This window comes from Raphanus sativus, chromosome 9 (assembly GCF_000801105.2).
Source record: "Raphanus sativus cultivar WK10039 chromosome 9, ASM80110v3, whole genome shotgun sequence".
NCBI classification, from domain to species: Eukaryota; Viridiplantae; Streptophyta; class Magnoliopsida; order Brassicales; family Brassicaceae; genus Raphanus; species Raphanus sativus.
The window spans coordinates 29,949,803-29,962,835 of record NC_079519.1 but is presented as its reverse complement, the minus strand read 5'-3'; the positions used below and the strand labels follow the sequence as shown (position 1 = coordinate 29,962,835).

The following is a 13,033-nucleotide window of genomic DNA, read 5'->3' as shown; positions in this document are numbered from 1 at the left end:
TTTAAAACATAATAATAATAATAAAAAATGATACTTTTTAAGAAACAAGAGTAAATTTTCCCATTTTTACTGTTTTTATGAGATAATAAAATAAATTATAAACTTAACAAAAAATAATTGTGTTTACTGAATTTTGATTAGGTGAAAACTAAAAAGATGGTTAAATAAAAATAATAATACATTTTTGATCAAATTTTTAAGTTTTTGTTAATACATATGAAAATTTAAAAATACACATATTTTTGAGACACATTTTTGATACATAAAAGAGTAATTATCAAACATTTGAGCTTCGTGTTGGTCCCAAAATACTCTTTAGATTTGCCGACATGCCAAAACCCAAAAGCAGAACATGAAAAAATAGTAGTTTTGTGTGTAGTGGGCTGATCTCAGTCGTGTGCACCGTGAAGGCAATGCTTGTTCATGAACTCCTCCAAAGACTTATCAAAATCTCTCTCCAAGTCAAGCATCTCCTCGGTATGCTTCTTCTGCATCTCTATCATCTTCTTCTCATGCTCTTTTTCTTTCTCTTGTAACTCCATGAAACTTGAAACCTCTGCAGCTCTACAGTATAATCAAATCAGAACAGTTGAGTGACTATTTAATGTAAAATAAGTAGGTAACTATGTATACACACCTCTTTCGTATATCATCTTTGCTGGAGAGATTAGTGCTATTCTTCTGCTGCTGGTGCAAAACTTTGGCACGCTCCTCCTGCTGCAACATATTGAAATCCTCCTCCTTTGGAACTCTATTGTCATATGTATCTGCTTTATGGACTCTGAGAAAAACCTTTCTTGTGCATCCATCTTAAAAAAAAGTTGTATCAGTAACTCAAAACATATACCAAATGTGTGTGTTTTCGAGAGGGAAAGCATACCTCTTCTCTGTTCTGCTCATGCTGCATCTTACGATACGGTTATCCTCTGCGGTTCTACGCAGCTTCTTGCTCATACTACACTCACAAGGACCAACAAGGCTTGAAAACATAAATCATTTTGTAAGGGAGAGAACCTTGACAGTGTTCATTGAATTCATCCATATCTTTTTTGGTTGCTATAAATCCATATAGCTGGCGAACACCTCCAGAAAAAAAATTGCCATTTCTATCTAATCCTTTCTCAGCCAAGTCCTTGTGTAGGCACTCAGCTTCAAAATAGCCTGAGGCGCTACTCTCAAAGATCAGGACACTCATCCCACGGTGGCCCTCTGGACCATAGGAATGGCATGCGGATACTCGTTGAAGTATTCCAGTAGCTCCGAGTTGCCCATACCCATATACTGATACATATATGACATATTGAGTTTTTTCCACCAACCTAAGATTAGCAGAAAGCAAGAGAAGATAAGTTCACCTACCTTATCATTGTCGAGCATAGTATTCATAATGATGACCAAACTATCGTCAGGACCTGCTCCTTCCAGAGTCGTAGTCGTCGTAATCTTCATCAGAATCATCCAAACTATCGTAATCATCCTCTTCCTCAGAGACATTACCCACAACGTACGTCATCAACGTCAGGACCTGCTCCTTCCAGAGGAGAGGGATTTACTGGATGGAGTGACATTGTTATTACCATACTCTCTCTGTTCATTGCTTGTCCCCGAACATTAGCTTGTGATCCCCAAGTATTGCCCCTCCCTTCACCCAAAATGAGAAGAAGAAGAAGAGGCACATGATTTTCCAGGTTTGTTCTTATTTCTTTTGGAAGTGACCTCCCGTCCCGTTCTCCTCCATCATCTTGTGAAGTAACGTTCTTTCCTTTAGCCTTTGAACCACCACTCATTACGAAACCTACACATGTGCATGAAAGAAAACCACAGTCAGTCAGTCACTCACCACCAATATTTTAGTAATCCCATACATAAAACGTCAAAAAGCAACAACGAGTAGAAAAAAAAAAAACTTTAGTATCGAGACAACCGCGGTGGACTAAACGTCGGAGAATCGCAAGACTAAAAAGCTTTAAGTACCGAGGAGACTGCGGAAGAAAGAAAGACGACGACTGAGAAAATCAAAATACAATCTTAATGGGCCATAATTAAGCCCATTTTATATTTTGACATTAAAAAGGCCCAGCCTTTCTTTTAACTCAAACTCAAAGCTTTCTTCTTCATTTGAAACTGAAAACAATGGAGGAGAGATCGAAGTTGGCGTAACTGGTGCGGAAGAAGCGCGAGATCTGATACCTCAACTAGCAAAAGCAGAGATTAGGAGGCATGGATAAGATGAATCATGCGTTTGAGAAGATGAAGATGAAGATGATGGTGGGGATGGAGGTTGAAGAGGAGCAACGAGCTTCCGAGGAGGAAAGCTCGCTCTCTTTCATGGATGATCTTAATCAAGATTGCGCTTTAACCACCAAGCAGGTCCCTAAACATCACATTCCAGCTTTTTCTTTTGAATGCGTATTTTGAAACGACTGATCTGTGTATAATGTGAGGTCTATGTGTATTTTGACTCAGTGATGTTAGTAGAGGAGGAAGTGAGTATTAGAAGTAATAATGTACATCTAGACAAGTACATTCTTGTATGCTATTGACATAGTTTTTTATTCACTTTATATTTCTATTAACTGGTAAAGTTTGTCTCATTTACTAAGTTTATGTTGAATTGGCTAATATGTTTTTTTTCCCATGGAAAAACAGAGATTCTATGGCTTTGCAATTTGCTTGTCAGCAGGATTGACCTGTACACTTTTGGTGAGTACAACTCTCTTATCCCTGTTAAATAGAATAGGAGAGTCATATTGTGACATTTGAACGTGGTTGAGCTCCTTTTAATAGGTGATGTAACTCTTTTTTATGGTTTTACCTTTATTGCAATGCAGTCAATGCTTGTTTTCTTCAACCCGGTCAAGTTTGGCATCACATTCACTCTAGGAAATTTGATGGCACTTGGGAGGTTCGTATTTTAGATATTTTTTTAGTTTAGCTTGTAACGTTGCATTTCAGTTTAAGTGTGATTTTAAGATTCATGTCCTTTTTGTATGGCAGCACAGCATTCCTTATAGGCCCACAGAGGCAGGTGACGATGATGCTTGATCCAGCTCGTATCTACGCCACTGCTTTGTATCTAGCGAGCATTATCATTGCCTTGTTCTGCGCTCTCTATGTAAGTTGGGGTTTATTAGAAAATATACTTGAGCATCGTAAAAGTTTTGGTAGTGAAAATGCGTTATCATTACAACCATCTGTCATTCTGTTCCTGTATAGGTTCGTAACAAGCTGCTGACGCTGCTGGCTATCATTCTTGAGTTCTCTGGTCTTATTTGGTATGCCAACTGTTTTAACTTCTCCTTATTTATACGTGGTCTCGCTTGCATATTATTATCCCAAACTGTGAATGCGTTGGTGAACTGAATGCTACTTGTATGGTTACTGAGTTTGTGGCAAAAGCTTTCATTCAGCTTGGCTAACCCTTTCTGTTCTTTAAAACTGCAGGTATAGCTTGAGTTATATCCCTTTTGCAAGAACCATGGTCTCAAAGGCCTTTATGACTTGTTTCGACACCGAGTTTTAAGCAAGAAAGATTTTAGTGACAAAGCCACTGTCCTCTGTTTGAATGATTGGTCTAGGCTCAAAGCTGGACTTGTTTGCTGCACGAAGAATGCAAAAAGCGCTTATAGTTCACATGGCTTATGGCTTCTCTCTGTGGCACACTTTGGTTTTTGTTCGCATCTTAACATGAAGTTACTTTTCAAGCACAGTTTTTTTTTGTATGTATTACTGTGGGTAAAGTATACTATCCAGAAAAGGAATTAATTCAGACATTTTGATTCCTATTTGCTGGAGCATTAAATGTAACAGAATTAATCCATGGCATTAATGAAAAGAACGATTTCAGATAGTACAATACAACTTATCAAATGCTAGGAGATAGGATATAAAGAGAGGATTCAACTGAAAATAAGGAGATGCAGAAGAGAAACAAAGCTGACTGGAGATGTGAATAAGCTCTCTAGAAGACAACAGTGTCAAGCATGGTGCCTAGTGTCTGAACAATGTTGGAAGACATCAAGTTGGAAACATGTTCTTCCAGATGCTTCTTTGCGTCTTGTCTTCCCACATTCACAATTGCCAGTTTCTCCGGTGACAACTCGTCTTCCTCTTGTACCGCCTTGTTATATTTAGCAGCCAAGCTCAACATTTCCTGTTAAACACCCAGACAGAGAGACAATACAATGAACATGAGTGTGACGGCATGCTTTAACAAACAAAAAGAATGGAGTCTTTTCTTACCTGCACGGTCTGTTCGTTTGTCTTGGAGTGAGTGTCAAAGCGTCTTAGCGTCAGACCATCTGTCCATTTCTTCTTGTGGAGGTTTAGTAACATCTTCTCCTCGAGCTCGTTCTTCCTGTAGTTGATGGCTATCGAATAATAGTGTCTGTTCAATCCATGAATCAAGGCCTGCATAGTAGTATACAAAAGTAAGTATCAAAGACATCCTTTGATAACAGGAAAACCATGTTTCACAATGTGAAACATCACCTGGATTGATGGCTTGTTCAGGTGGCCAAGGTTGGACGTTGTTTGACGAGGCTCTTGCCCAAGCATAATGGTCTGAGGGTTTATCGAACGGAAGGCATCAATCACCACTTTACCCTTCACACTCTGAATAGGATCAACCACGACAGCTACAGCTCGCTGGTTCAAAGCTTCAAAACTCTACAAAAAGCAACAAATGAACATACTGAGCCACTAATACAGTATGGAAGACAAAATGATTCACACAATGAGATTGCAAAAACCAAGTATCAGCCGACAAAACACACATAGATGTTCAACAACAAAACATACATAGTCCCAGTTTACAACTGAGTAAACACATTACAAACCTGTTGAGTATTAATATCAACACCAGAAAGCCAGCAACCAAACCCAGGATGTGAATGATACCAACCCACCACCATTTCAGGTCTGAAAGTACAAATTACACAGTTTTGTTATACATTCTGTAAAATTAGATTGGTAACTAAAAAAAAAAGAAAAAAAGAATTTGAGAGTTTTAATACACACCTGCCAGTCTGTTTAAGCATGTCAAGCATATTAGTCTGAAAAACATGATCAACAGCTTCAACACTAACACCAGTCCCACTCTGAGGCATGGCGAAAACATCAACAACTCTAACAGTGTACTCATCCACGAACTCTCCCAGCATCAACCCCATCACCTCCATAGGAACTCCAGCTCTCCCTATCAATCAATTAATCCACGTGGCGGCAATAAATTAGATTAGATCGATAATAATCATATAAAACCCTAATTGGAGGTTTGGGTGATTTATTATTACCGTGTTTGAGCATCTTGAGGAGGGCGAGAGAGGAGATGTAGACTTGCTCCGAGGTGTCGAGAGTGGGTGAATCGGGAGATGCGTGGCCTAGACCGCCGCCGGCACCGAAGATTCGCTGTAATCTCTCCATAATCTCAGATGAAATCAGTCAGTCGTGTTCTTCTTAAGGGTTGCTTAGCTACGAGAATGAGGGATCTTATAGAAAAGCTCGAGAAAGAGTTTTCTTTGTTAACAAGATAGAGACGGAGATCTTCATGGATCATTAAGCCGAAGTTATTTACATATAAGCCCTCTGATATTTTACTCTTTTCTTATTTTGAGCCAGGAAAATAAATAGTTCATTCCCCACCGGTTCATTCAGAAAAAAAAAAAACCGAAATAATTACAGCTCAGTTATATTTCGGTTGATTCAGTTTTTTTTTTCAAATTTGTTACTGAATTAAAAATAGACTTTTTCTGTTAAATTGTGTAGTTTTTTTTATTATATTCGGATGATTTCAGTTAATTTGTCCAATGTAGCAGTATAAATTGATTTAGTTGAAAATGCGATTGCCAAACCGAGTTGAGAACCAAGTAAATGCTGAAATGTGAAACACAAATTTTGGTTCAGCATCTTCGGTTCGGTTAAAAACCACAGACTTAATAAGACAACTAGATTTTTGACCCGTGCATCCGCACGGGTGTATACTCTTAATGATTAGATGTTAAATATTTATGTTATTGATTCATATTTTATTGCGTTTTAAACATTCATGATACTGATTATATTTTATAAAAGAAGATGTGTTTATTGGTACTACTTTTAATTTTAGTTTAACGTAAACATTAATGAGTAAATATTTGAGTATAAAGTTTAGATTGTGAGTAATTCATTTTATTATAAAACTTTTATTTAAACTAAATTTAGACGTAGTAGTTATAAATTTTTAAACTGTAATACTAAATCATAGATTTGTATAAATCAACTGAATATCAATCTTATTGAAATGAGTTATTGGAAAAAAAAAACCAAATGTTCTTTGCAAAAAAAACTTTAAGAAAAAATCAGAATCAGCAAGTATTCTTCTACCAGAGTAAACATCCAAACCAGACTGAAATCTGCAAAGAGAAATGTGGATTTGTTTTTAAAAATAAAAAACATAACACATCCAAACATAAATCGTATAAGAAATTTAGACTCAATAAATCACATACCTTACGATCTTAAATGTTAAAGGTTGTCAAAAACATCTTTGAAAACTACATTCATAGTTACGGGTCAAAACCTAGATCACATTAATATTTTGTAAGTCCTGAGTTTTGTGAGACGATGATAAGTAATAATCACAGACATTATTAGGTGGATTTTCTTTTCGGAAAGAAAAGAGAATATGGTTTTAACGTTAGATAAAGGACCTATATATAGCTAGATAGGAAAACGGTAGGGTGAACAATATGTAATTATTAAAGATTTTGTAAGTTGTTATTTAGAAGCATTAAAAGGAACATACTTGTCGATTTGTTTCCCTATTTTGATTAGATTGTTTTAAATTTAAATTAATTACGCGAATGTAGGTTTTTAATTGTTAGATATTATATGTGATTTGCAAGATTGAAAGCAAAATAAGAATCTTGTGATAATTGATTCATATTGAAATCTTTATGGTGATTGCTTAGAAATAGGAACAAATTTAGGAAGATAATATCGATCAGGAAATAAATATATTCTCATATTCGAATTTGAATTAAAGAATTATGGTGATAATATTGATTGTTGAAGACAGTTTTGATTTTTAATTGTTAGATTTATAATACACTGGTTTTGATTAGGTAGACAAAAATTAAACCGATGGAAATCTTTGGTTAAAAAACTCATATTGGTAGGTATATGAGAATGTATCGATTGACTTATTTGATTCATTAGACAAAAATGAAGTATCAATCATCGTATCCCAATTTTAATATATTTAAGTAATGTTATAAAACGATACGAAGAAAGTACATATTGTATTTTATTGGTTTACAAATGTTTTGGTTTAGTAATGATATTGTAATTTTAGTGTTTATTTAATCAACCAAACGTTTAAGGATTTGAAAAACAAACCAAATGTCTTTATTTTAATAATGATACACACAATTAACATTTTACCAAAAAAATGATACACAATGATTGGTTTTGTTATGCTATTGTCCGGTTTAGTAAATTCAAGGATTGGTAAAGCAATAATTAAAACTGCAGTGTTTTAAGAATAGTGGCATTTAGTTGTAATTTTTGTGCAACTATAAGGGGATATAGATAGGTGTACTTCAGTCTTAATAGTTTAGATGCTGAAGTATGTGTACTGGTGAATCTTCCTCCCAATGGTTTTATTTGGCAACTAGAAAAGTTCACAAGAGTAATGAAACAAGAATGAAACTTCATTTCGTCAGAGGATCCTTCTTCGACAAAAACCCCATCTCACAGATTTTGACCCTGAACTAACTGTAATGGGTGGGAACATAGGATAATCTTTTGGGAGCAACAACAACTTTTTTGGAAAGAAGCTGTAAAGGTGAGTGACTCAAAGATCAGGCATGCCCTTTCCTGTTTTCGCATCATATGTCTGCTCCCAAACAAACTCCATTGGTGTGTCCTTAGGTCCAGCTGCATAAAAATATCAAGAAACGTGAGATTTTGTCAAGTATTAAGCATTTGTAAGAAAAAGAAGCTTTTTCAATTCTATAGAGAGCTGAAATGCACATATTGAGCTGTTACATATGTGGTTAAAATTAAGAATCTATCTCCAGATTTTGAACATGTAAGACATGTTATGTGTTGATTCCACCGAAATGATATAATGTAAAAACATGCCAAGTAGAGAGATGTTGAGGTTCTACGTACCGGTAGTGGGTCTTGGTGTAGTCCTAATCTTCAGAATCTCTGGACGAGGAATTATGGAACCAGATGTGCCTGTGCCTCTGGCAACTCTTACTTTTGTACCATCCTCTAAATACTTCACACCAACCTTACAAGGCCTCCTGAGGTAGAAAGTATACTAGACAAGATAAGAAACCTTTCCCTTTCAGAAAAAAAAAAGGTGAAATCATACATACATACCCAGTGACTGGATCAACAACTTGGACATTTGAGGCGTGAAGAGGAGCCTCTACCGTGAAAATCCCACCTTCATGATCAGGGCCTCCCTTTATATGCTTCTTGATCTGCCAATACAGAAAGAAAAATAATACATTCATTCTCTCAATGCATAAGATTGAGCAAAGAAGACGATGATTAAAGACAATCTCTCTCTCTCTCTCTCTCTCTCTCTCTCTTACCAGATTCTTTCCTTCAACAATGACGCGATTCTGGGATCTGATGACACGCTTGATGGTTCCAGTCTCACCCTTATCTTTCCCACGGATTATCATTACCTGAACAAAGAAAGAAAGATCAAACAACACACCACATTTTGGACGAAACCAAACAATAGGAGTGTGTACTCTCACATTATCCCCACGAAGTATCTTCCAGTGTCTGATGAGTTTCTCAGCAGCTTTCCAACCCATGGCGAAGTATCCTAAATACATTATTACATCACACGAAAGACATAAGTCTCACTCTTTACATTTCTATTACAAAACTATGTACTTTTTTTTTTTTTGAACAACACAAATCTATGTACTTTGATTCCGATCTACTTCGTAAAGGGAGACAAAAAAAAAAGCTTAGAAACAAAATCGCCGGAGGAAATTCGAAGGAGCTTGCCTGTGAGGAAGTAATCAAGCGCGTGAAGAGAGAAAGAAACGGCGTTGAACCTTTATGTGATGAAGACGGTACAGGCGGCGTTTGCACTCGACGGTGCTGAAATGGTCGGGGAGTGTGTTGTGTTTGATCAAATAATAATATTAATTACGGCCCAAAATCTTTGTTGGGCTTCTGACCTTTTATTACATTCAACAACTGTAAAGGTCAGAATCCCAACAAATATTATGGGCCGTAATTAATATTATTATTTGGACCGAATGTTTGAAGCTTCTAGTGTTTGGCGCCAGAAGGACTGTACTTGTTGTTTTTCATTTGCTTTTCCCAACGGATTTGCCAAAAGACTACTATTGACTTTCTACACGGAACTGAATGAATTGAATTACTTACTTGATGAAGCTTCTGACATGAAATTACTTGTCACACCACATACATTGACCATGTCACTTTCAATGCCAATAAGAATGCTCTGTGAGACTCCTCCATCACGGTGGTCAGTGGGCATGTGGATGTGTTGATAACTTCAACAACACAACATTGTAGTAACGAAAAAAAAAACAGAGTTTACTTAAGCCATCTCCAAAATTATTTCAAAAGATTGGAGATTTTTAGTTATATTTTTCCTTCTTTCTGTCTACGTGTTTCCTTTCAAAACTCAATGGATGATATCTTTCAAACGCAGGGCCATTCCTATCAAACAAAAATTTTCTCATCTTACCATTTACAAAGTGTTTATTTTTTTTTATAGAAACATAATTGTCTTTAAATAGCTGAAAATTAATTTACCTCTATATTTTCTTCGCAATGATTGGATTTTAATTTTTCTTTCATTTTTCAGATTCTATTTTGTTTTATTATTGTAGTTTGCAAATCCTAATTTGTGTTGTATATACAGATTTTTTTTCAAAATTCAAATTAATATAAATGCAACTATAATTTAGTTAATCATAGAATAGTTAAACAATATATGAATGAATAGCCGTTTGCCGCAAAAAAAATCAACATATGAATAATAATTATTAAGGCTTGATAGATTCAGTTGCAGAATATTTGTGAATGAAATTGTTGGAAGAAAAACTACCAGAATTGTTTTCATAGATAATATTTTGTATTATTTTATAGTATTTTAATCCTTTTTAAAATTAATATTTTTTTTATGGATTACATTTTTTGAAATGCTTTAGGCCACAGAAATCTAATCTTCTTCGTTGGTTGTTCTTCTAACCATAAAAACATAATTTTACAGCTGTAAATATTTATTTTGAGCATATATATACACAAGTAGTCATCAAGTACAGGTCCAACGTCCCCAAGTTCATTAAACTCCTTGACGTAAAAAAAAATGGCAACAGAGTCGCAACCTAAGAAGCTAACGATTCCGTTAAAAACAAGAATCGCTATTACCGTTATCTCCACCTTCACCGATAACGCCCAACGTCCTGACGGCTCCATCAACCGCCGTTTCCTCCGTTTCTTCGATTTTCGCGCCCCTCCCAATCCCAAACCAGTCAACTCCGTCTCGTCCTCCGACTTCGTCGTGGATCCTTCCCGCGACCTCTGGTTCCGGTTATACACCCCACACGTCTCCGGCGACCGCATCCCCGTCGTGATCTTCTTCCACGGCGGAGGCTTCGCTTTCCTCAGCCCCAACAATCACCAATACGACAGCGTTTGCCGGAGATTCGCCGGAAAACTGCCGGCTTACGTCGTCTCCGTCAACTACCGCCTCGCGCCGGAGCACCGTTACCCCGCCCAGTACGACGACGGATTCGACGCCGTGAAATTCCTCGAGGAGAACCACGCCGCGGTTCTCCCGGCGAACGCCGATCGCTCGAGGTGCTTCTTCGTCGGAGACAGCGCCGGCGGGAACATCGCGCACAACGTGGCGATCCGCGTCTGCCGCGCGAGCTGCTTCGCCGCCGTGAAACTCGTCGGACTCGTGTCGATCCAGCCGTTCTTCGGCGGGGAAGAGAGGACGGAGGCGGAGAGGAGCCTCGTCGGAATGCCGTTAGTTTCGCCGGATCGGACGGACTGGTGCTGGAGGGCGGTGCTTCCGGAGGGAGCAAACCGGGATCACGAAGCGGCGAAACCGAGCGTGGTTGATATATCGGGTCTGGATTATCCGGATACAATGGTGGTTGTGGCCGGGTTCGACCCGTTGAGAGACTGGCAGAGAAGTTACTACGAGTGGTTAAAGTTATCCGGGAAAAGAGCGACGCTAGTGGAGTATCCAAACATGTTCCATGCGTTTTATATCTTCCCTGAGTTGCCGGAAGCTGGCCAGTTAGTTCAGCGGATTAAGGATTTCGTTGAGGAGCGTGTGGCTTCGCTCTCGTCTTAAAAGAATGAATTATCATTATATATAGTTAATTCGATTATTAATAATGTATATGGTATGCTTTTGATAAAAAAAATGTATTGAGGTATGCTTTATCAATCAAATTATCGTTCTTTATTAAGGTATGATTTCTATAGATTAAGATGTACTATTAAGTCTACCGTCGTTATAATCCAGTGTTCACAATTTTAAGGTATCTGTTTGTTTTACACTTCAATTCATACTCGTTCTATATTTAAACTGATAAATGGTAAATGTCTTTATCAGATCCGGTTCCAAGTACAGCCGAAATATTTGTCTTAATCTCTAAAATTTTCAATAAAGTTTAATAATTAAATCTTATGCTTTCTAAATTATCAAAACAATTTATTAAACATAAACCTAACAACATTTATTGTCCATTAAATTTTAGATTTGGTCATGTGCCTAACACAACATTTCTTTATTGTGTGAATGGATTACGTGTATGATGAGATCCAAGAATGCCAGCAAGTGAATCCATTCCTATGAAAGACAAGTTGTTGGGTAGTTTGGTGTTAATGTGAAAGCACACATAAATGCATTTTGATAGCAAAGATTCAATGCTGATGCGGTTCTTATTTATTATATCCAGCTAACTTGTCCTGAAACACTTGCTGAGATTTGTAGTATTGTTTCGTTACGTTTCGTTAGAGACATGTCATACAAGTGAAATTTCTCACCATTCTTGTTTTGATTTGTCAATGTAAACATAAAAAAAGAGGTTGTGTTGATACTGATATTGAGTATGATAACTTTTACTAACATATTAAAATAAGTAATGACATTATTACCAGCTGAAAAATGTAGCTCACTCATGTTTTGTCACCTTCTTTGTTAATAGTACCACTTGTTTAGACAAAAATATTTTTTTTTTTGTCAATTAGATCCTCCGTCTATTTTTTCCTCGATCATCTCCAACAGTACACAAAAAAATTGTTCTATATTTCACTCTAAAATAGAGTAATTTTATTATAAAGTTGAATTTGCTCCAATAGTTCACTTTATAATAGAGAGGAATGAAAAAAAATATTACTCTATAATTCACTCTATTATAAAGTCACTTTATTATAGAGTGAACCATTAGAGCAAATTCAACTCTATAATAGAGTTACTCTATTTTAGTGTAAAATATATAGTAAATTTTTGTGTACCATTGGAGTTGCTGATACGAGACCACTTTTTGTGCTAAACCAATTCATTTTTGCATTGAGTTAGGTGAACTATTACTCTTTCTCTCTTCTAGATTCACACAATTACTTCCAAAAGTAGAAATGATCAAATACAGATATACACGCAACCAATCATAGTCTCACGTGTCGTATATCAAGGTTAGAAGTTGCCCCTCTAGCTGATTGTTTAGTGTGAATGTGATTGCAGAGGCATTCATATCTAGAGTGAGGAAGTGTAACTTTGTGGGGTTCTTATATGTACAACAAACAAAATTGTTTTTTTTTTTTTTCATTTCTTATGAGTAAATTGTTTGACAAGGCCTTAGAACAACCACAACAACAAATCCTTAACAACAAATCTTTAACAACTTTTAGAATATTTTTTTTTCGTTCGAATTAAAAAAAAAAGATTGGCCAATCGCAGACTCCCACGCGGCGGTGGAGTCCGTTCACGGTGAAGAGGTTATAAGAAAAGTGATCTTTAAATTAG

General features: G+C 36.5%; 4 protein-coding genes and 1 long non-coding RNA gene across 5 annotated transcripts; 2 read left to right on the top strand and 3 right to left on the bottom strand.

Moving 5' to 3' along the window:
- Positions 1 to 329: 329 nt before the first annotated feature.
- LOC130499739 (uncharacterized) lies at positions 330 to 1,825 on the bottom strand. Its single transcript, XR_008938615.1, has 4 exons — positions 1,360 to 1,825; positions 881 to 1,281; positions 638 to 809; positions 330 to 564 (listed from the first exon to the last, which is right to left on the bottom strand). It is a non-coding gene; the product is annotated as an uncharacterized LOC130499739 (long non-coding RNA).
- Positions 1,826 to 2,122: 297 nt separating this feature from the next.
- LOC108828702 (uncharacterized) lies at positions 2,123 to 3,785 on the top strand. Its single transcript, XM_018602461.2, has 6 exons — positions 2,123 to 2,370; positions 2,650 to 2,703; positions 2,832 to 2,905; positions 2,998 to 3,115; positions 3,217 to 3,275; positions 3,445 to 3,785. The coding sequence occupies exons 1-6, from the start codon at positions 2,221 to 2,223 to the stop codon at positions 3,521 to 3,523; spliced, it is 534 nt and encodes a 177-aa protein (XP_018457963.1). The 5' UTR covers positions 2,123 to 2,220; the 3' UTR covers positions 3,524 to 3,785.
- A 19-nt stretch (positions 3,786 to 3,804) lies between these two features.
- Positions 3,805 to 5,530, bottom strand: LOC108828701 (26S proteasome non-ATPase regulatory subunit 14 homolog). Its single transcript, XM_018602459.2, has 6 exons — positions 5,295 to 5,530; positions 5,020 to 5,197; positions 4,839 to 4,920; positions 4,492 to 4,668; positions 4,243 to 4,410; positions 3,805 to 4,153 (listed from the first exon to the last, which is right to left on the bottom strand). The coding sequence occupies exons 1-6, from the start codon at positions 5,422 to 5,424 to the stop codon at positions 3,962 to 3,964; spliced, it is 927 nt and encodes a 308-aa protein (XP_018457961.1). The 5' UTR covers positions 5,425 to 5,530; the 3' UTR covers positions 3,805 to 3,961.
- Positions 5,531 to 7,613: 2,083 nt separating this feature from the next.
- Positions 7,614 to 12,772, bottom strand: LOC108824316 (uncharacterized). The gene is made up of 6 exons (XM_056994392.1): positions 12,769 to 12,772; positions 8,760 to 8,832; positions 8,589 to 8,684; positions 8,371 to 8,474; positions 8,155 to 8,291; positions 7,614 to 7,917 (listed from the first exon to the last, which is right to left on the bottom strand). The coding sequence occupies exons 2-6, from the start codon at positions 8,817 to 8,819 to the stop codon at positions 7,835 to 7,837; spliced, it is 480 nt and encodes a 159-aa protein (XP_056850372.1). The 5' UTR covers positions 8,820 to 8,832; positions 12,769 to 12,772; the 3' UTR covers positions 7,614 to 7,834.
- LOC108827185 (probable carboxylesterase 18) lies at positions 10,305 to 11,474 on the top strand. Its single transcript, XM_018600542.2, has one exon. The coding sequence runs from the start codon at positions 10,358 to 10,360 to the stop codon at positions 11,354 to 11,356; it is 999 nt and encodes a 332-aa protein (XP_018456044.1). The 5' UTR covers positions 10,305 to 10,357; the 3' UTR covers positions 11,357 to 11,474.
- Positions 12,773 to 13,033: the final 261 nt, after the last annotated feature.